A 21,705-nucleotide genomic window follows, 5' to 3' on the forward strand; every position below is an offset into this window, starting at 1 on the left:
AGAAATATGAGTAAATACAACAGATTTTCCTTATTAAAGTTATGACTATAAAGTTGTTCATAGTATTCTCTTATTATCTTGTTAAAGGCTGCAGGATCTGTAATGTTATCTCTTATTTCATACCAGATATTGGTGGTTCAAATCTTCTTTTTATGCAGTCTTATTGGAGGTTTATAAATATTACTAATTTTTTCAAAGAACTAAAATAATAATAATAATAATAATAATAAATACCTTTCTCAATGTCTCTCTTCTTTGTCAAGGGTTGGGATGGTTTTCCCCCTAAGTAAATCTCTGAGAGAATGCAAGGGACCTGAACATGATTTACCTAGTGTCACGATGGAAGAAAATAAAAAATTATCATCTGGAAATTACAATTCCCCACTGAGCTCCACATGCCAGGCTCCTGGAAATTGTTTCCATTGAATTCCATTTGTTCACCAGTTCCAAGAAGAACAGCAGTTCTTGTAGCTATACTTCTTTTCTCCTTCCCTTAGATTTAAAAAAAGTATTTAAAGATTAAAAAAAATCTTTAAAAAGTTATAATACTTTGCATTATATGCTTACCATAGAAAGTTCTAAAGTAGAATTACAAATAGCAAAATTAAAGCCAGTTTAAACCACCCATGAGTCTCCCTCTTCCCCATTCTAGAGATAACATAATTTATATCATTAGTGTATATCTTTCCTTTTTTCCCCATGTGTGGAAAAATGTGTTTTATTTTACAGAATTGGGTCATACTATATGCACACTTTTCTTACTTGCTTTTTTTGTAAATTGCTCTTATGTTCTCAGCAATGTGTGTGTGTGTGTGTGTGTGTGAGAGAAAGAGAGAGAGAGAGAAAGAGGGGGGGAGATTAGGCTTCAAACTTAAGATTTTGCTGTGTCCACAGCAAAGCCCATCATAGAGACTTACCATTGATTATTTTAAACACCCCTCTATATTAGACATTGATTATTACTTTGGACGTTTGCCCTTTTTCCTTTTTCCATTATTTGTCAGAAAACAAGATCCATCACCAACTTGGTGAGTTATACAGATTACTCTTTCACACTGATGTGTGACATTGTATCTGTAATTACCCAGGGCCACATATAATTATGGACACTGAGCCCCTTATCCTCTCATCCTGCTATATTCTCCAATATTGGTACCCAACACCTTCTCCAGAAGTGATGATTACTCAAAAATCCTGAAGTTTTTTCACCGTCGTCTAAATGTGTAGTATGGAGATTTATCATTCTAGTAGCTAATCTACACTGAGTGTTTACTGTGCTAAGAAGTTTATATGTATTTTTCATTTTACCTTTATGACAAAGAATTTTTACAACTATCTCCATTTTATAGGCGAAGAAAATGAGGTTTCCTCTGAGTAACTTGGCCAACATCATAGCTAGTAAGAGGCAAAGCTGGACCCTCAACCCAGAGCTGTTTGCTTCTAAATCATTTTTTAAAATTATTATTAACCAAAATCTGTTCAAATTTTCTTAGTTTTGCATAACGTCCTTTTTCTGTTCCAGGACCCTAACCAAGGTATAATATTATAGTTAATTATGGTGTCTTCTTAGACTGCTCTTGGCTGTGACAGTTTCTCATGTTCCTTTTTTCTCTAAATCATTTTTAAAAATCATGCCGTCAACCCCTTCTCCTCTATAAGACCACCGCAGTTATATCATGCACTCCTTGAGTGACTCTGATCCTCACAGTAATCCTCCAATGTAGAATTATAATCCTCATTTTATAGATGAGAAAACAGAGTCTCAGATGAAAACTAATGGCCTACGTTACAAAGCTAGCAAGTAATGGAGCTGGGAGCCTAACTCAGGACTGTCTGACCAGGAGGGTCATGTTCTTTTTACTACTGTAACTTAGATGGCTTATATATATGTGCGTTAAAAAAAAAAAAAAAACTTGAAAAAGTTATCAAGAAACTTTAAAGTTTTTTAAGAGACAGAGAGTGGGGTAGAGAGTAGAGAATCCTAAGTAGTTTCCACCCAGCATGAAGCTGACAAAGCATGGCATGGTTTAGATTTCCCTCAACATTCCCATACCCTGCTTTAAACCATAGCTCCTTGCAGAATCCCTATTTAGTTGCAAGTCCTTATGGTGCATTATAGCATTAACAATATGCATGCCCTAAATATTCAGGGATCAATAATTGCTGTAGAAGGTCTCCTTGCTTACTGGTAATCTCCTATCACTACCAGTATCATCCTTCTCCACCTACCTCCACCCCCCCCACACACTATATTTCTAAGTCATCAGATCCAAAGGGCCCTAACATGGACAACTCTTCCTACACTTTGTTTAATTTTGTTTAATTTCAAGAGCTCTCTCTAGAAAACCCCTTGGGGCACAAGTTTGGGTGTTCAGTCAAATGTAAGGAGTATTGTTTTCTCTGAGTTTGGCAAACAAGTTAAAGGGCAAAGGCAGTTAGCCATGGAGGCCCCAGGACCCCCCCTTGCTCCCCAGACTCCCACAGCGTAGAGGCAGATGAGAGCCCCGTGGGGTGCCCCCGGCGGAGCGGGGCGGGAACCTGCGCGCCTGCAGGGGCGGGGCGGGCTCTGCGGTCGGGGCTTAGGGACTGTAGCGACGCCAAGGCGCCACCCCTCGCCGCCTGGCCAGCCGCCCCCGCCCCCGCCCCCGCAGACAGGTGTTCAAAGCAAACCAGAGAGCAAAGAAGCGGGCGAGGGAGTCAGGAAGGAGCCGCTATCCAAGTTCCCAGGCGTTCCTCGCTGGCGGGTGCCTACGCGTCCTCGATTAGCACCATGGACAGCGCCCGCGACCAGCCTCAGGGGTGCTTGGACGCCGCCGGCTTCTGGCGGGTCTGGCAGCGCTTTGACGCGGATGGTAAGTGAACAAGCCACCGGCACATTCAGGTGTAGCCGTGGCTCCAGCCCAGCCCCTCTGAAAGGACCTGGAGTTTCCCCTTCCCTTCCGTCCTTCCTCGCAGGGAAAGTTGTCTTCCAGCGTCGTCAATGCAGTATACCAGACCAAGCGGATGTGGGTATCCTGCAGTTACAGCTCTAGATGTCTGTGTAAATTCAAGGTGGGGGGGAGACTTGGTCCACCTCTCAATGTGTGTGTGTGTGTGTGTGTGTGTGTAAAATGATATGCCATACATGACACAGATCATCACATGTATTTGAGGCTTGTGACCGACAGGCAGCTATCTGAAGTCAGCTCTCCCTAAGTGTGCTCCTCAAAGAGAACCCACACCCACACCCAAAATACTACTTGAAAAGAAAATGGAACCACTTAAGGTGTGCTTTATCTTTAGTAATAATTCAACAACCGTGTTTTGACTCTGCAAACTATGATTCAAGAATCACATTTGTTAAATTTTTCCAAGCTTCCAAAGGCTTGGGTTGGATTCTCTTCTAAGATTCATGTCTGTCTGTGGATTAAAATCTATGTATTGAATAGCTTTTCTTTTCCAAATATTCAATATAAACCCAGCGTAGAGCATTTACTCTTGAATATGTGTTTACTATTCAAATCCATGTCTCTGAGAGTTAAATGCTAGCACTTAGTTATTGGAATAGTAAAGAATAGTATTCATGGAGATTTTATAGATTATGAGACTCAAAACAATTTAGATAAACAGTTAATGTCACATGGTATTCTATGTAAGTGACTATCACTTATGCATCTCTTGTTGCATTTAGAAAAAGGTTACATAGAAGAGAAGGAACTTGATGCTTTCTTTCACCACATGTTGACGACATTGGGCACTGATGTAAGTATTTGTGCTACTAAGCATTAATTTATCTGCCTTTAGCAAAATACAAGAAGCATCTAGGTCTTGTGTTGATTTGTACCTATTAATCCCATCTGACCTCTTTTCTTCCTTGCCTGTGTGTAATTTTTCTCCATCTCCTAGCAACATGGAGGAATTGAGGCAGGTTCTATAAAAGGTAGTATTAGACTTGATGGTCACTGACTTTTAGTGTAACATCTGTCATCCACTCAAGAGATCCTACCTATAAGTTCAAACAGCTCTGTTTAGAATGTCTCCTTGGTTATGCCTCTGCTAATGGATTTAGACATGAAGATAAGGCAAGATCACTTTGTTCAGAAAAGTGGAAAAGATGTTAAGTGCTCTGAGGTTCTGAGCATTTAGTGCATTTGATACTCCTTTGATAGCAGACTACAAATAGACCATTTAAAAATCATTTTCTATTATTCATCTTATTAGAAGAGGTTATAGATTTCTTAGGAAATGACAAACCAGAAAATAATCGATATACCCTGAGCCCAGGTATAATAAATGTAAACCAATCTATCCTACCCATGTCCCTCCCTGGTGGTAAATCTGGCCTTGAGAGATAGCGACTAATTTTTGAAGATCCCAAAGCAGAGGAAAAACTCATACGAAGACACACCAGGCTAGGGATGGGAGAGCCCAGTAAAGTCTCCATCATGGGATGCATGGTAAGAGGAATAGCTCTGGAGGCAGTAAGTAGCATTTAAAATTAATCATGGAGGGAAACCCAGGTGGCTCAGCAGTTTAGCGCCACCTTCAGCCCAGGATGTGATCCTGGAGACCCAGGATCGAGTCCCACGTCGGGCTCCTTGCATGGAGCCTGCTTCTCCTTCTGCCTGTCTCTCTCTCTCTCTCTCTCTCTCTCTCTCTCTGTGTGTGTCTCTCATGAATAGATAAATAAAATCTTTAAAAATAATAATAATAAAATAAAAAATAAAATGAATCCTGGAGATCACTTATCCTTAGATACAGCCGTTTACACAGAAGAACAAAGTGCATTGCACTTTCATGTAGGAGCCCAACAAGGGAACAAGGCTCTCTATACACCAAAGCACACTTTGGGAGGGTGTTTCAGGGTTGTTGGTGGTGGGGTGGTTAGTCAGCTCAGAACATAAGAGTCTGCCATCTGCCTCTAACAGCTAGAGAGACCCCCATCTCTCTTTGTCTCTCTGTGTATATATAAATCTCTCCCTCTTTCTCTCTCTCTCTGCCTCTTCTATTCTTTTGATGTCTGTCTCATTTTTCTATTTCTTTTTCTCATTCTGATTCTTGGCCCCTATCTTCCATCAGCTCTTGACTTTCTGACCTCTCTGCCTCTCATCTCTCTGTCTTATATATCTTTCCATGTTTGTCTCTCCCATTTCCTTGTTTCTCCTTCTATGTGCAGCCCATCTCTCAAAGCTCTCTTATCCCTCTTCTCCCTGTCTTTTCTTTTCCTTTTTTCTTTTTTCATATCTGTCTCATCTTTTTTTGCCTCTCATTTCTTGTCTTTTATCAGTTTCTCTTTTCTCTTCTCCTTATTTCCCTTAACTTCCTCTATCTCTGTCTCTCAGTTTCTCTCTGTCTCTGCCTTGCTCCTACTTACTGCTATAAGCACAAGGGATCATGACATTCCGGAACCCATGAGTCAGATGCTGTTTTGTCAAGCATGGCAGGAGTATTGGAGAAAACAAATAGATGAAGGCAGAAACATCCAAAGTCTTGGAATAAACTGGATGGTCAAAAAATCCAAACTCCCAGAGACTTAGAACTTCACACTTTTTCAGAAGCTCCTTGCTTTAGTGGTTTATAGGAAAGGAGAAAAATTGCTGTCACTGCTGAAGCTAGGAAGGTCTTATTTTCCATTGTGAGGTGGGGGTGAGGCCACTAAAGTGCAAGGGTCTGCTCTGAGTCAAGGACACAATGAGCCATCTTCTTCTGGGGATTTGGCTAATTTTAGAGTCATTAGTGATGGAGCAGAGGGGTACCTCTCTTGCAGCTGTGCAGCTCTTATCTTCCCTCCCTCAGAGCCAGCCTGGGGACTTAGCCTCTCACATAGGGGCAGGCGTAGACAAGTGAGTCACCTTGCAGGAAAGGAGATAAGTGAGTCACCAGTGTCCTGTGCACCTGTGTGTCCCATCCCCTAGGAATTTCAATACATTTGGTGTCTGCCTAGGATCTTGCATTTTTAAATCACCCTAAGCCAATTTACATCTCTTTCACCCTCTATCCCTCCAGGAACAGTGACTGCCTATAAGAGGTAGGGGAGGGGGCTTCTATAAATTTTCTTCTCAGTGCTTAGCTGGGGAGAGAGCTTTCAAGGCCAGATAAGTTGTATAAGCCATTGTCCCAAAATGTCACCATCTGCCATTATTCTGTTTCAAAATGCTGAGACATTATCCTGGGGAGTGTGGTTATAGGAACCTGTGCTGGGCCCTCCATGTTACCCAGACAACCATGATTAAGGAAACTATTCCTAATTCTGTTTTTTTTCCCCTGGCAAGAAAGGAGTAGGCCCTAAGCATCTCCTTAATAAGGGGGCGGGACTTCCCAAGTGGAAGTCCTTCAAACTGAGTGACAGTCACCATTTGTGACATCTTTTAATTAGTGATACCCCAGTGAGTACAGAAGCAGTGTCGGGAGGCCTCCATGATAGGGCCTGGTGTTTAGGATTGGCAAGCAGTTCTTCAGAGGCCTGAATAGCTCTACTTTCCTCCCTGATTAGCAGGTCACCGAGACCTTGGAAGAATTTTAAGATTGCCAACAGTGAGGTGCTGCTAGTCAACCTTGGAGAGCAACCAACCTGTGTGTGATTCCCTGCTTCTTGAGTCCTCTGAGGGGACAGACTTAATGGAACCATTGGGTGATCTTCCTGTTGTTCCTGTTATTCACCCTTTCCCTCAGCCCCTTGCCTTTTCTTTCAAGTGCTCAGAACTGGCCTCTGAACTAGGTCTGGATATAGTCAGTGCATAGCAGAGCATCACCTTCTTGGGCTGTGTATACATCCTTCCTGTACAGATTGTAGCACATCTTGGGCCTCCTTCAATGCTTCAGAGATGATGGGCCTAGAGTCTCAGAGAAGGTGGGCAGGGTAGTGCTGATGGGAAATTACAACTGAGGCATTCCCTAGGCTCTGTTGCTTTAGGTCCAAGAGAGAGTCATTGCCTTTGGGGTTAAAGGACAAAAGTCAAGATTCTGTGGCTTCAAACTAAAGGCAGCACATAGAAGCTGGTTATAGATTCTTTGGCTTTATATTTATTTTGAAATTTAATTTTCCACCAACATTGCCTATGTTAGTAGCTATCTTCCTTTGGGAAAGCCTACCCCACCATAACGCACCATTTATTCATTCCACAGATACTATATTTCAGAGACACAGAAATGATTGCTATCTCTTAATCTAGAAAGCCAACCAGAAATTTATTTTTTTAAGATGTATTTATTTATTCATTCATGATAGACAGAGAGAGAGAAAGAGAGAGAGAGAGAGAGAGAGAGAGAGAGAAAGAGAGGCAGAGACACAGGCAGAGGGAGAAGCAGACTCCATGCAAGGAGCCCGACGTGGGACTCGATCCCGGGACTCCAGGATCATGCCCTGGGCCAAAGGCAGGCACCAAACCACTGAGCCACCCAGGGATCCCCTCAACCAGAAATTTAAAGTGAAGACTCACCTTGTGGAGTGATCTCCATCATTTTTTTTTTTTTGTATGGTGCACGTACAGCAACCCATACACTCAAATCCAAATACACACACCCAAGGTGCCAAGACTAGAGACACTGATCTCTCTATATGTAGTCAAGTGTCTTCTAAGGAAGCTTGGTTGGCAAGGATACTGTGGGATCATATTAGGGATAGTATTAAGGAGACTGAATTTAGCATGGCTGATGGGGTCTGGAGTCTTGGGACTGGCACTGTTGGAGAGTGCTTCTGCCTCATAACTCTTTCATCAGAATTCATTCTCCACTGTTGATTATTTATGTCATATTTCTTTGTATTAACTCTGCAATCCACTGATGAAGAACACATTAGTATGTAGAAAAGCTTGTACATGGAAGTGAGACACAGCGTGTTTGGTAATTCAACAACAACTCTATTACTTTTTTCCCCTTCTAGTTATTTTTTCCTCAGTGGGTCCAAGGAGAAGATTAAGGGAATGAGTGATGGCAAACTGACGGCCTAGAAGAGCCAGGCTTTTCACTTAGAAACAGCACAAAAATCTCTGAGTTCTTGGGAAGAGAACTTGGAGTCTTGCAAATGAGCTTAATGGAGGTGTTGTTTGTACACAAGCTAATGGTATTGGGTCCCATCAGTCTGAGGCCCCTTAGACTAGTCTTTCAGCTTCTCTTCCTTCATTCATGTTTTAGGCACTCACTAGCTGTGGATATTACCTGGTCAGGATTCTGATCAGTAGTGGTTTGCTCAAGAAATCTTCACCACTGTTCTCCCTTGTTCAACATGGTAGGCTTGCTTTAAATGTCTAAGTAACCTGCTTTCTGGGTTAGATTAGCATAATTATCAAGGCTCTATGGGCTGAATATTTGATATCCTGACTACATTTTTGGAATCCCACTGGCTTTATTGTGGTTCTGCCTGGCCTATTGTAGGATGCAGCCTTGGAAGAAAATGTCCAGAGGATGAAACAGCAATTCACGGCTTCCCTGGATGTCTCTAGAGATGGTCGTGTACAGATGAAAGAGGTACCTTTCCTGATGTCCCTTTCCTGACCAAACCTATTCGGGCTGTCATTTCTCTCCAAAGATAATGCAAATCTTAATCTGATTGGGAAGTTAGAACTCTCTGCCATGCTTCTGGCCTACACAGCATTTAGTAATCACCTCTCCTTTTCATCTGCTTAGCAACTCATATCATTTTCTTTAGGTCAAGCAATATTTATAGTTATTTTATAACTGAGGAATTGATATACTGGAGGCTTTGCAGTTACTTGATCCAATATTTGTCTCTTTGCTGTGTGCTGTTCAAATCCAACCTGGGTAAAAGGAAAAACTGAATGACAATAAATGAGTTGAAACTTCTGAATCAGCTCCCAGCAGAGGCTGGAGAGATCTAGCCCTGGAGATCATTTGAAACAAAACAGAGAGCAACCATCCTCACTTCAGCTCACCCCACATGTACAGAGTCTAAAAGAGCAAGGAAGGCCATTGAGCATGCAGTGCCACAAGCCCTCTATCTGTAACCTCCCTCACCGTTTTTCCTTTCAGCTCCAAAGTGTTTCTAGTTTAGAAAGGACTTCCATACATATTATGATATTGGATCCCCAACACTGTAAGAGGGGACAGACATGGAATGTCATCCCTATTTCACATGCACTGCATGGCCAGTAAAAGGCTCTGGCTTAACTGCGACCCTACTTTTAGATAGGACTCCATGGGCTCATGCTATCTAGTTATGCATTTCTACATAAAAATAAGCTCATTTTAAAAACTATTTTATAGTCAAAACCACCCACTAGATATATTACCTGAAACTTGAAGAGCTAGTCTCTCCATGCTGCCATACTTGGATAGACAATATTATTGATAAAAATAGTACCATTTTCTTCAGAAAGTTATGATAAGAGGGCAAGATAATGTTTCCTTATAAAAGTAGACATGTTCACCGGCAAGCAGCTTTTTCAGAAAACTAAGATGTATGAGTGTGGTTGTCTCCAAAATTTTCACTCCACGGCAAAAATTATATATGTAACCAACAGCTATAGTAGAATTGACGTAAAGCTATCTGCATCTCCATTAAAGGAAAAGTAAGTGCAAGCCTCAAGCTAGAAATGCCAAAGTATTCATGACTGCATGTTCACTACTGCATTCTCCAGCCCTCAGAACAGAGTGGAACAGTTAATGGTGCCCAGTAAACATATGTTGACTTAGTAAAGAATAAAGTGAAACATGGTAAATGTCTGAAAATGATGGTGTTATCTTACTGACAACAGACAGACTGTCTTGAAGCACTTGGAAACCTGGCAACAACTTTGACATCCATGCAGTCCTACAAGTGAGCATAATTGAAGTGGTGTTTGTACACAAGCTGTTGGTATTGGGTTACGTTAGTCCCAGGTCCCTTAAACCTCTAGAGTCTGTGAGCTTTAGGAGTAGCGGGGTCTCCTCTACCTCCTCCTGTTATACCATTAACTATCTCACTCCAATCACAGGTCGTTGAGACAAAAATCCTCAGCCCACCTGGACGCATTTTAGATATTCTAGCACAATTAAGATGTGGCAGGAATTGCAACTGACAGCCAAAGCCAAGCTTGGGGCTTATTCGGGCATTTGATTTGTCCGGAGTTCCTCTGTCCAAAGCTGAAGACAGACTGGGTTCTAAAGGCTGAGGACCAGTGAATCATGTCTTAATTTGGTCTCTTGCCCTGTGCTACCCCATGTGAAAAACCACTTCATTCGGAAGAGCAGTTGCCAATTCCATCTGACCTTAGAGCCCAGATGGGTACAACTGGGGGCGGGGCAAGAAGGGGCAGGGGAAGCGCCAAGTCCATGCCATGAACATAAGACCTTGGCCAAGTTACTTCCCCCTGAGCCTCTGGTTCAGGCTCTTCGTCAACATGGTGTTAGCATTTACTGAAGGTTTCATTTGTACCAGGAATTTTGCTCAACAGTTCATAAGTAGTGCCTCATTTTACTTTTAGCCTTCACATAAAAGGCACCAGGATATAAATATTATTATCCCCATTTTACAAGTGAGAAAACTGAAGCACAGAGAGATCAATTAAATTTTGCCAGATCAAATAATACATGAGCAATGGAGAAGGAGTCTGGGTCCACTCTAAAGACTATCATGGACACACACTGCACTGTCCTGCTCCATGAATAAAAGGGGGTATTTATATCTACCAGTAGGAATGGTATGAGAATTTAATGAGATCATTAATAAAAAGCACATTTCCAGTGCCTGCCACATAGTAGCTACTCGATATATGATATTCAAAATATGATTGCAATTGTTCATACGATTATGTCCTTGAGCAGACCCATATCCAACTAGAGGAGTGAACAGGAGTGTGGGTTCATCATGCCTACATGCCACCAACAGCATCTGCCTGGACTCACTGTGGCAGTGCACAAGATGCTGAGAGTGCCCAGGGACAGAAGGAATGGCCACTGTTTATGGGGGACAACTCAAGACAGTAACACTGCAGTACATAGGATAGGATGAACCCAGCCCAATATGCCTATGGTACTGAGGTGAGAATTATAATCATGCAGAAGCAAATGTCACCTTTACTCATGGGAGAAGTGACGTAAATCAGTAGAACTGGTGCTCAAATAGAAGGTGGAATGATTGAATTGATCACTCATGGACCAACTATTGTAGCATCATAGAGACACTGATAATGAAAAAGAAGAAAATAGCCAAAACTCAAGACACAGACAGCAATCACTCCTGTCTGTCTGTGTGGCAGTGAAGTGAACATGCGTATAGCATTTCACCAGCACAGCATAAAACTTAAAAGTACAGCCGTAGTCCTGGTGCCACCACTTACTAGCCACATAACTAAGGCAAGTTCCAGTTTCCTTAACTAATAAATAATAATGATGATGTGTTGTGTACTCTATAGGTTGTGGTTAAGATGAAGTGAGGAAGCATACATAAGAATTTAGAACAATTCGTGGCACATTAAAGAATTATTTGCTATTTTAATTTTCTATTATATTACAGAGTTAAATTATTTTAATACAGGAGAGTCTAAAAATACTGCCTAGAACATATTAAGCACTGGCAAATTTATTATTAAAATTAGGATTATGGTTTTTAGATCGTAAACTTGTGGAAGGCAGATACCCACTATATTTCATACCTACTATGGATGCAATGCTGTTTGAAAGAATCAATGAATCGAAAATGATGGCCAAGGGCACAGAACTGTAATCTGAGCTCTTGGTCCTGAGGAATCCAAACCTTCCTGGCCTATAATATGTCCCACTGTGTCTTCTACCCAGGGAGCACTGGCCAGTGTCACTGACTGCTACTTCTCTCTGTTTCTTTAGCTTGCCAACACGTTCTTGTCTGAGGATGAAAATTTCCTTCTGTTCTTTCGTCAGGAAACCCCCTTGGACAGCAGCGTGGAGTTCATGCAGGTTAAGTGTTTGTGTATTTATGGAGAATGGGAGCTGAGAAGAGGCCAGGATCTCAGCAGCCACCAACTGTGGTGGCCACCACTCCTGCCCAGTCCCCAAACCCACAGAGGAGAAGACCAAGCAAAGAAGCCCTTGGTGATGGGCCAGAACGTGGGCTCCAAGCCGCACTTTGTTCTGTGTGCTGCCCTAGGCTGCTTCTGAGCTGACAAAGTCTTTCAGCCTGGACTAGAGGAGGCCTAGACAACAAATAGGCAGGCCAACATGGAGGAATATGATGGGGGTCAGCTGGGGAGTCCAGAGAGCAGATGCCCCATCCAAAGCAGAGAAACCAGGGAAGCTTCAGCAAGTTGCTGTCTGGACATCTAGACTCTATGTGAAACTACTTGTTTTTATATCTTGGCAGCTAAATCTAGTTTGGAAGATGTAATACCATGAAAATGTAACTCACTAGGGTGCTGAACCAGCCAGAAGGCCTTCTGTTTGCCATCACTGTGCTTAAGAAAAAGCTGAAGGCAGAAGCAGTGGCTCCTCAGCATCTCTTTCAGCCTCTATGTGTTATTGTCTGTTGGCCAAAGAGGACCAAGAAAGTCAGAGCATCCAGACAAGTTCTTGTTTCTGGGGCCCTGCTCCTGAAACAGTTACCAAGTCCCCATTTAGGATATAATAGCTTAGTACCCTTTTGCATGACTGTATTTACTTCCGGCCAAGTGGAAGTCATAAAATTGAGCAAGCATACGCATTCATGGAAGAGATCTGAGTAGACAAAAAAAGTATGCTAGTGGCCAAGAAATGTAAATTTAAAACAACTAATTTTTTGCCAAAGTGGTAAGGATTTTAAGAGGATCAACAAAATATGTGGTGCCAGCAAGAAAGCACAGAGATTGATCTGTTGATCTCTTGGTAGGCATGCATACTGCAACAATTTTTTGGTGATCAATTTTGCAAAAATGTAATCAGGATCCTTTAAAATGTCATTATCCAAAGTTAAAAATATCTTTACCCTCTGACTTAATAATTCTACTGCTCCAGGCATCTATCTTAAGGGTATAATCAGAAATGTTTATATTTACAGGAAATGTGTTGTAATGTTAAGATGCAAAGTTGTGTGTGCATTATGATCTTAACATTGTTTAAAAAATGGTTCACCCTAACACCTACATAAATTAGACCACAGGTAAATACACATCAGATAAATACTTATTGCTTTCAAGTAGTAAGATTTCAGTTGATTTTCATATTCTTTGTACTTTTATATTTTCTAATTGTGTACAGAATCATAATTATTTATAAAATATTTTAAGTAATATTTCAAAATCATTTTAATGGTGCTTAAAAATATTCTCAGAAAAATATTTTTAAACTTATTTATTCCTGAGAGACACACGGAAAGAGGCAGAGACATAGGAAGAGGGAGAAGCAGATCTCCCTGTGGGGGAACCCTATATGGGACTCAATGCTGGAACTCTGGGATCATGACCTGAGTTGGAGGCAGACGCTCAACCACTGAGCCACCCAGGCGTCCCTGTTCTCAGAAAATTTTAAATGTAAAGAATAAACAGATTGCCCTAGTGTATAGAAAATATAACCTCCAAGTTAGGAGGAATTGGAAAAAGGAAAGGGCACTGTGGAGCTTTCCTGTCTTTTTGTTTTTCTTTTAATTTTATTTCATTTGCCCCATCCCTTCTATTTTGTCAGTTTCTTCTAAACCTACCCCAGGTATATCTCTTTCCATCATATTTCTATGACACACATGGCAAGACTAACTCTGTTTTGTTTGCTTGGAAATCTTTGTATTTTGCTTCCATTCTTTAAGGATAGACATGCACATTATTCACATAAAAATCTTTGGGCTTCCAATGGCCGGCTCAGTTGTAGCAAAATTATAAGATAATGTAGATGGAAACATTTTGGAGAAGAGCAGGAGACAAAAAAGCATGGAAAATGGTTTTGAAATTCTCATTCTTAATTTTGGTTTACTCACATCATAAAAGTTCAAATATAATTTATACTTAACTAATCGATTTTATAAGTCTGGCTGAACTCAGGGACTATAAGGCATAAGGTTTCTCAACCTTCTCACGGCCCATTAGTACCCTCACTATCCCTGCAGGGTGCTCAGGCAGGGCTGGCTGACCCAGGTCTAGAATTAAGGTCCCTCTAGTTGGTGACTCAGCTAACCCATTCTACATCTACAGAAAATCTGTCAGTTAAAGAAAACAACTTAGTGCTACTTTTTCTTTCTTTTCTTTTTAAAAAAGTAGTTTCTATACCTAGCATGGAGCCCCAAGCCGGGCTTGAACTTAGAATCCTGAGATCAACACCTGAGCTGAAGCCAAGAGTCAAATGCATAACCAAATAAGCAACCCAGGTGCCCTTACTTTTTCCTTTTGTACAGGAGTCTGAGAACTTGCCAAAATATTAGGGCTTATACATGCAATAATCCAAAAAACACTCATTAAAGAAAGCAGTTTAGAGTCTGCATAAAAATGTTCAGTTGGGCAGCCTGGGTGGCTCAGCAGTTTAGCGCCGCCGGGATCGAGTCCCACGTTGGGCTCCCTGCATGGAGCCTGCTTCTCCCTCTGCCTGTGTCTCTGCCTTTCTCTCTCTCTCTCATGAATAAATAAAATCTTTAAAAATAAATAAATAAAAATAAAAATGTTCAGTTGTTCTGTCTTCCAGTTAGTAACGGTATCTTCAGCCATATGAATGCTGCTCCTAAACCAATGGAAGGGTTGTCTTGTCACTAGGAATTACCCAAGATGTTTTATTCCCTTTACCCAGAGCCAAGGCCACACAAGGAAGATTCCTTAGGGCCTTTTGGCAGCAGTTTATTTTAGAGGGGTTCACCCTTTCATTAAGGTTATTGCTATTTGGGGCTTTAGTTTTATGCAGGTGCCTTAATTTGACTCCTCCCACCTTTGCATGGGCTCTAGGATTTGTCTCCTGTCTACCTGTGTACAATCTTGGAATAAAGCTGCAGGCTGCATTCTCAAGAGTCCGCAGATTACCTAGGAGAGACTTCAGTGTCAGTCCTACATTACCTCTTCGGGTTTGTGCTTGTTTACATGGTTAATGGATTAATAAATGGATGCATGGCTTTCATATATTTCAGATTTGGCGCAAATATGATTCTGACAGCAGTGGCTTTATATCAGCAGCTGAGTTGCTTGTAAGTGTTGCTGGAAACTCTTACTGGGTGGAGGGGACTTATTCATCACTGGGGAACCTGATGTACATGGATCATGAATTTAATTTCTGTAGGCCCAAGAAACATGGATTTGAATTTGTTACTTTAAAAAATGTATTTGTATTTAAAATGTTTAGAAAGTACAGGTAATGTTGCTCTCTCTAGGAGAGACACATAAATGACAGTTTTTGACACTTTTTCCATGCCTGGAGGTATTCTCTGGGTTCTATGAGCTCTCTTTAAATAGTGACAGCCCTCCATTCTTGGATTTATTACTTGCTAAAAGGATTTTATATTCTCCTTTTAAAAAATGAACACAATCCTTAGATAAGGCCTCTTGAGGTCTTTGTGGTTTATTTGCTCCCATATAAGATGTGGCTCTTCTCTTGATGTCACAGAATTTCCTTCGAGACCTCTTCCTCCACCACAAAAAGGGCATTTCTGAGGCTAAGCTAGAAGAATATACTGGCATCATGGTAAGTAACTGAGCAAAGTGATCTCCATGAGGGCAGCTACCTTGCTGCCTCCCCAGGGTCCAGAAACAGTGGCACAGAGCATCTGTAGATCAAATGAATCCAAGAGAAACTCAACTCTCAAAACATTGGCTAAAATTGAGCTGCTTTAGCTCCTCTCTGAGGATGAGACTGCATGTGTTTGAGAGGAAAAGCTGTTCACTTGTCCTTGGGGAGACCTGGGAAGTCCAGGTGATATTAGGTTACCAGGCAGCAAGCCAATGACCTCAATGCTACTTGAAGTCACACGGAAAATGGTAAACCATGGACAGTCAGAAACCTAAACAATCAGGACCAAGCACATGGGAGCCATTTTTACCACAGTGGACAGTTCTTTTCATTTAGTGTGTTGATTTAGAGCAATTGAGAGTCAGATAGACAGGAGATGTGTGTCCTCCCTCTGCCACTTCTTAGCTGTGACCTTGGGAGATTGTCAAAGCCTCTCAATTTTACTTACTTCATTCATAAAATGGGAGATTAATAGGACCTAATTACCATGAAGGCAAAGAGAGCTGATGCATATGAAGCACTTGGTAGGTGTCTGGGACATAATATGAATTAGCTTTTATTGTGGCACTTGCTGTGGTCCTTGTCATTATTTTGCTTGCCCCTCATGGCATCCATGTCCTGAATGACCCTGAGATTATTTTGGTGTCACAGGTCCCTGAAAAATGGTGGCGTGGGAGAAGTTGCCTCTGGCAACTTCAATCTCACCTTCTGTTTCAGCTTGTAACATGATGCATCTTTCCTGGTACCCATCAAACCTGTCAACAACCTGGCTTCCCTGCCTTTCATCTCCGAGCACCTTCCTATCCCCACACATTTGCTCCATTCCAATCAGATTCCATAGTTTTCTCAATTAGGAAGCAAGGAAATTGCCAGTGAAGGCTTAATTACTTGTAGGATTGTTATCTATATTACATGAAGAGTTCTTACTTAGATTCATGTTACTGAGCTTCCTGGTGCACAGTAAGGAACACATACCACTGAGAAGAGGTGGTATATTCCCATAAAATGTGTGCCACTAGATTGATCCATTGAGGCCTTTAGGTGATGTTTCCAGACATGGTATTATTTCTGATGACTTCTCTGCAGGGTTGGCTTTGTTCATGCTATTCCATGCTATATCTGCTATATATATCTGATCTTGGAGGCTTCGAAAAGGTGAGTGACTGAGTCACCACCAAGTTGAATTCTTAAATGCACTTCAAAGATCAGGTAACTGGGAGAAGTTGAATTACCTGGTCAAAAGCCCCAGTTAAACTGGAAGGTGAGCCTCAGTCTTCAGCCCTGGGCCCCTCTTTCCTCTCCCTCGGCACTCTATCCAAATGCTGCCCCCAGTTGTGGACACCCACCCTGAGAAGGAGGAAGGTGCCCTTGACCATGAGGACTTGTAAAATGGTCTGGACAAAAGTGAAGCTCATGCCCAGAACAGAATCAAACCCCAGGCCAGGATCTCAATCAAGGATATAATTTGGCTTCTTACTCTGGATCTATTTTAATAACATGCAAATGGTGTTTGAAATCTTGAGTAAATATGTACTCAGCACAGAAAAGTGAAATGGGAAGTCCCTGTGGTTGGGAAGCAGGAAGCAATTTCCCAGCCACAGGGAGATCACTAGGTTTCTTCTTACTTGATTCCCAGTGAAATCTGTCAGCAGAATAAGAACTGTGATGGGAGTGATGTCACTGTAACTGCCTGGGCCAAAGAATGACAAGCAGACTGTTTCTAGCTGAGCACTTTTCCAGTGATTGATTTAACACCTTGTCAGCATTGGCTGTTGTTACCTTGGTTTTATTAACTTAAAAAACATGCACCAACAATGAAATACCCTCATTTCAAATCTCCAACATGCTCCTAGTATTCCTTTGTTTGCCTTTGATTCGGAGGGGCTTTCCTCAGGCTCCAACTATAATGCTTAACTGCCTCTTTCCCGCTTCTAAATGTGGTTCAACTAGTTTCTCCCCACTTTTCTTCTCCTGGTTCTTGCTTTTCCTTCAAGATTCAGTTAGACATCATCTTGGGCTAGAAAACTTTCTGTCACCTTCTTCTGTAGTGGGCACAGGTGCCTCTCCTCTGTGTGCCCAGACTACCTTGTGCGTGTTGCTATCTTCCTATCACAGTCATCCATTTGACCCATCCCACAAATATCCACCAACTAGCTACTCTGTCCCTGGTACTCATCTAGTCCTGGGGATCCAGCAGTGAGCAAAACAGACAAAGGGGAAACTGACAATAACAATAAACAAAATGAATAATAAATTATATTACATGACAGAGGGTAATGAGTGTTATGGAAAAAATGAACACATAGAACAAGGCTGAAGGATAGCCATACCAGCAAGGTAGCAAGGATGAAGGACTGGAGAGGTGTGATTTTTCACCCTTCGAGAGGGTGAGACTCAAGGAAGAACCACAGGTGCAGCAGGCACAGAGCCCCTGGGGTAGCAGTGTGCCTGTAATCTTCAAGGACAGGAAGACACCCATGTATGTGGCTGGGGCAGAGTCAGTGAGACTTAACAGAGGTCAGACCATATAGGGCTTCTTAGCCATTGTGAGAACTCTGGATTGAGCTTGAGGGAGATAGAGAGCCACCAGAGGGTTGGAAGCAGAAGATGCCATGACTTGGCTGCTGTGCTGAGAAGAGCTGGAAAACGAGTCAAGGAGGGAGTCAGGAAGGCCGGTTAAGAGGCCACTGTTGCTATCCAGGTGAAACAGGGTGGCAGCATGGAGTGAGGTAGGTTAGCAGATATGAGTTCTCATATCTGAGATTGGGAAGGGGGAATCATCATTAGAATTCCTGATGAGTGACTAGAGTCAAGGACAACAGACATGACTTGTTTGTGGGTCTTGTTCTTTACTAACTGATGACTCTTCCAGGGCAAGGGAAGCATCTAATTTCTGCTTTCACAGCCCTCCAATGGGGCCAGACACACAGTAGGCTATTTAATGCAAATAGTCAAAATTGAATTTGCAGGTTGCCTAACAGCCAGCTAAAATAGGAAACCATGACGACAAAAGCAAAGTTTGCACTTGGGACCCTCCTGCTTCCCTTACCTGTGTTCCTTAACACACATCCACCCCCAGGACAGAGCCAGAAGGAGTGCTTGGAAGTGCTGAGCTTGATCCTTTATGGCTCTCACTGGGGTCCTTCATCCTGTAGACAGTCATCCAGTCATCCAGTCTGGGTCTCCCCCATCCTGTAGACAGTCATCCAGTCTGGGTCTCCATCCAGTCTGGGTCTCCTCCTCCTATTAAGTGTGAGCTGTGCTGAGCCCAGGGTCAGACACAGGGCAGCTGGAGCCCCTTGCTGATTACCAGAGAGAGGTAGCAGGGGAAGAAACCAGGTACCAGGAGTGGGGGGAGGAGGCAGAGTAGAGCAAATATAAAAAGACAATCTGAGAAGGACAGGACTGCCACAAGTCCCTGTGGATTCAGAATTCACATTACTGTGTTCTTTCCGTTGAATGTGAAATGTTTTTTCTGAGCTGAAGAGTAGATTCTCAAGATGACTCACAGCATGTCCTCCAAAACCCTCACTCTCTTCATGCTTTATTTCTTCTAGGTCAGAATATGATCTAGCAAACTAGTTGACCCAAAGATGGGAGTTCATTCATTCAACAAATATTTAGGGAGAACTTACTGAGGAAGACATGGTCCCTGAGTGTATGGAGTCTTCCAGTTAGGGAAAATTTGGTAAAGGAGGGAAAAAAATTTGCTCTGGTCACTCCAATCCATTCCAAATGTACACGTCATTGCCCTAAACCAAAGACCAACAAGTTGAGTTCAATTTTGCCTTCGGTTCCTAAAAAACAGCAATCTCATCTTGAGATCCAGTTTTCCTAACTTTTAAAAAAACAAGGCAGATTATAAGGAGGCCACAATTCTAGAGCTTCAGCAAAGGAAGGACAAGAGAAGGTAGGTAGTAGATCGACAGAGTTCAAGTTGCATTGTTTTAAGATGCCTTCTCCACTGAGCACATGTGGTGTCTTATTATCACTGCAACATAGTGAGCTTCTATTCCAGTACTGAGTACTTTACTTGTAATAATTGTGCAAAGAACTTTTCAAACATTTCATTTGGTTCTCTCAGCACCCTCATAAAGATAATTATTTTTTAGTTCTTATTTTACAAATGAAAAAAACTGAGAATTATAGACTTTAACAGGTCAAATATAAGAAGGATGGAGTGGAAATGCATACCCAAATCTACCTCCAAAGCCTATCTTTTCCACCATAATATCATGTCTGAAAGTTTAAATACTAAGTTATTAAAAAGAAAACTTTCAAAAGAGGAAGAGTAAAGCTCTGTTGAGAGAACAAGAAGAGATGACAATTCCTTTGAAGGAAGTGAAGAGCAAGGTGAGGACAAAGCCATGTTGGGAGATTAGGATTCTCTTAATATTTTTAAAGATAATACAGGAGCACTCAAGCCACACCAGAATTTATTAGCTAGGAAAATGTATTTTTCTCCTCATGAATCATCTTAAGAACTGACATCTTTTTAAACACAAAGTAGGAAACAAATTAATGGAAGACAACAGGGAACCAGAAAGGGTTCTACAAAAGTGCTCTGGGGAGAGAGAGCACTGATAAGCTGGGGCAGGGGCTGGGGAAGGAGAGAGAACTATGCCTGCATCGAGTCCCCAGGGTCAGTCACTTCATTCAAACAACCCATTCATTATAAGGGACAGGAAGGGGCTTGAAGGGGACATGGGTATTGCTCACAAAGCCAATCTTTGGCTGGAAGGATTCTGCACGTCATGCATCAGCCCAGCAACCCTGCTTGCCCAGGGCGCTTCTCTTCGGCCTTTAGGTTTCAATCTTTAAAAACCCCAGGGTGGCATCTCTTCTAGTGGGATGCCCTGGGCTGAAGAAGATCGGACAACGTGCAATGTTGGATGGCTCTGAGCTCAGATCTGGAAGCTTAGAATTAATCCTGTGAAGTAGCTGAGGAGGACCAGAGTGGTCTCACCTAACTTTTGAGTTATCTGGGTTGAGAACCGGCCATGGACCAAGACTGTCCTGTTATTCTGTGTCTGTTTCATTGCCCAAACGTGGCTCTTTGCTTCTGCATGCTGTGAGTAAGCATTGATTTTCATTCCAAACTGTCCCATGAAGACAGGCTCATGATCAAACTCCACGTGGCCCCTCACTGGTTCTTTATGCCCTGAGGTGATAGGCAAGTGTTGAGGATTCAAGTATGAGCATTTCCATCCTAAGACCTAGTCTAATCAGAAGACAGATGACTTTAATGAGATTATAGCCAATCTATCTTAAATTTAGAGGCAGCTTATATTTTTCCAATGAATATATTTGGGAACTGAACTATAGCTTATTTTTTTAAGACTCTTTACATTACCCTAGGGACCTGTGCATGAACTAACAGACAAATTCAATATTCTCAAAAGATGTTTTAAAACTTTAGTCTAACTATACACCAAGTGTGAAATCACCTTACTGCTGCTTTAATGGATTTTTTTGAGCAATGGATACAGTCATAGCAGCACCACATTACAGATTTGGTTCTGAGGTTTAGCATCAAAAGCTTTACTTAAGAAATGTAGGGTAGCCCAGGTGGCTCAGCAGTTTAGCGATGGCTTTGGCCCAGGGTGTGATCCTGGAGACCCAGGATCAAGTCCCATGTCAGGCTCCCTGCGTGGAGCCTGCTTCTCCCTCTGCTTGTGTCTCTGCCTCTCTCTCTCTCTCTCTGTGTGTCTCTCATGAATAAATAAATAAATAAATAAATAAATAAATAAATAAATAAATAAAATCTTTAAAAAAAAAAAGAAATGTAAACCTGCTAAATGAATTCAAATGGACCCAAATAAGGATTGGCACAATTGAAAGGGATCTGCAGCATTAACAATGAATGAGGTCACAGCAGAGCATCCAATCATAAGAGAAAAGTCAAGGTCTGCAGACCTCACCTTCTTCTAACTCCTAATTAATGTTCAGGACAAGGAAGGAAACAGCCTATTAACAAAATCCAATTATGACATCTAATTGAGAGATGCTGCCAGTACCTGGCAGGGGGAAAGATTAGCTGTCTGAATAGAATATTATCAGATAATATTGAGCTTTTAAAAATGTAAGCTAATGCATGTAGGAGCTCTTAAGTTCATGTACCTAATTAGAGCATGGAACTTGAACTAT

The 21,705-nt window shown here is 41.9% G+C and overlaps 1 protein-coding gene across 2 annotated transcripts in view; it reads left to right on the forward strand.

Annotated features, from left to right (window-relative positions):
- Nucleotides 1-2,619: 2,619 nt before the first annotated feature.
- SCGN (secretagogin, EF-hand calcium binding protein) overlaps nt 2,620-21,705 on the forward strand; it is a 35,879-nt gene continuing 16,793 nt past the window's right edge. The window contains exons 1-6 of one of the 2 annotated variants that reach the window (XM_038583965.1): nt 2,620-2,852; nt 3,671-3,741; nt 8,353-8,445; nt 11,815-11,850; nt 14,963-15,019; nt 15,436-15,513. In XM_038583965.1, the coding sequence (XP_038439893.1) occupies nt 2,771-2,852; nt 3,671-3,741; nt 8,353-8,445; nt 11,815-11,850; nt 14,963-15,019; nt 15,436-15,513 (417 nt within the window). In that variant the 5' untranslated portion in view covers nt 2,620-2,770. Of the gene's footprint in view, nt 2,853-3,670; nt 3,742-8,352; nt 8,446-11,760; nt 11,851-14,962; nt 15,020-15,435; nt 15,514-21,705 lie in introns of both variants that reach the window. The other variant, XM_038583964.1, reaches the window with a different exon arrangement.

Source organism: Canis lupus, chromosome 35 (assembly GCF_011100685.1).
Source record: "Canis lupus familiaris isolate Mischka breed German Shepherd chromosome 35, alternate assembly UU_Cfam_GSD_1.0, whole genome shotgun sequence".
In the NCBI taxonomy this organism is placed as follows: domain Eukaryota; kingdom Metazoa; phylum Chordata; class Mammalia; order Carnivora; family Canidae; genus Canis; species Canis lupus.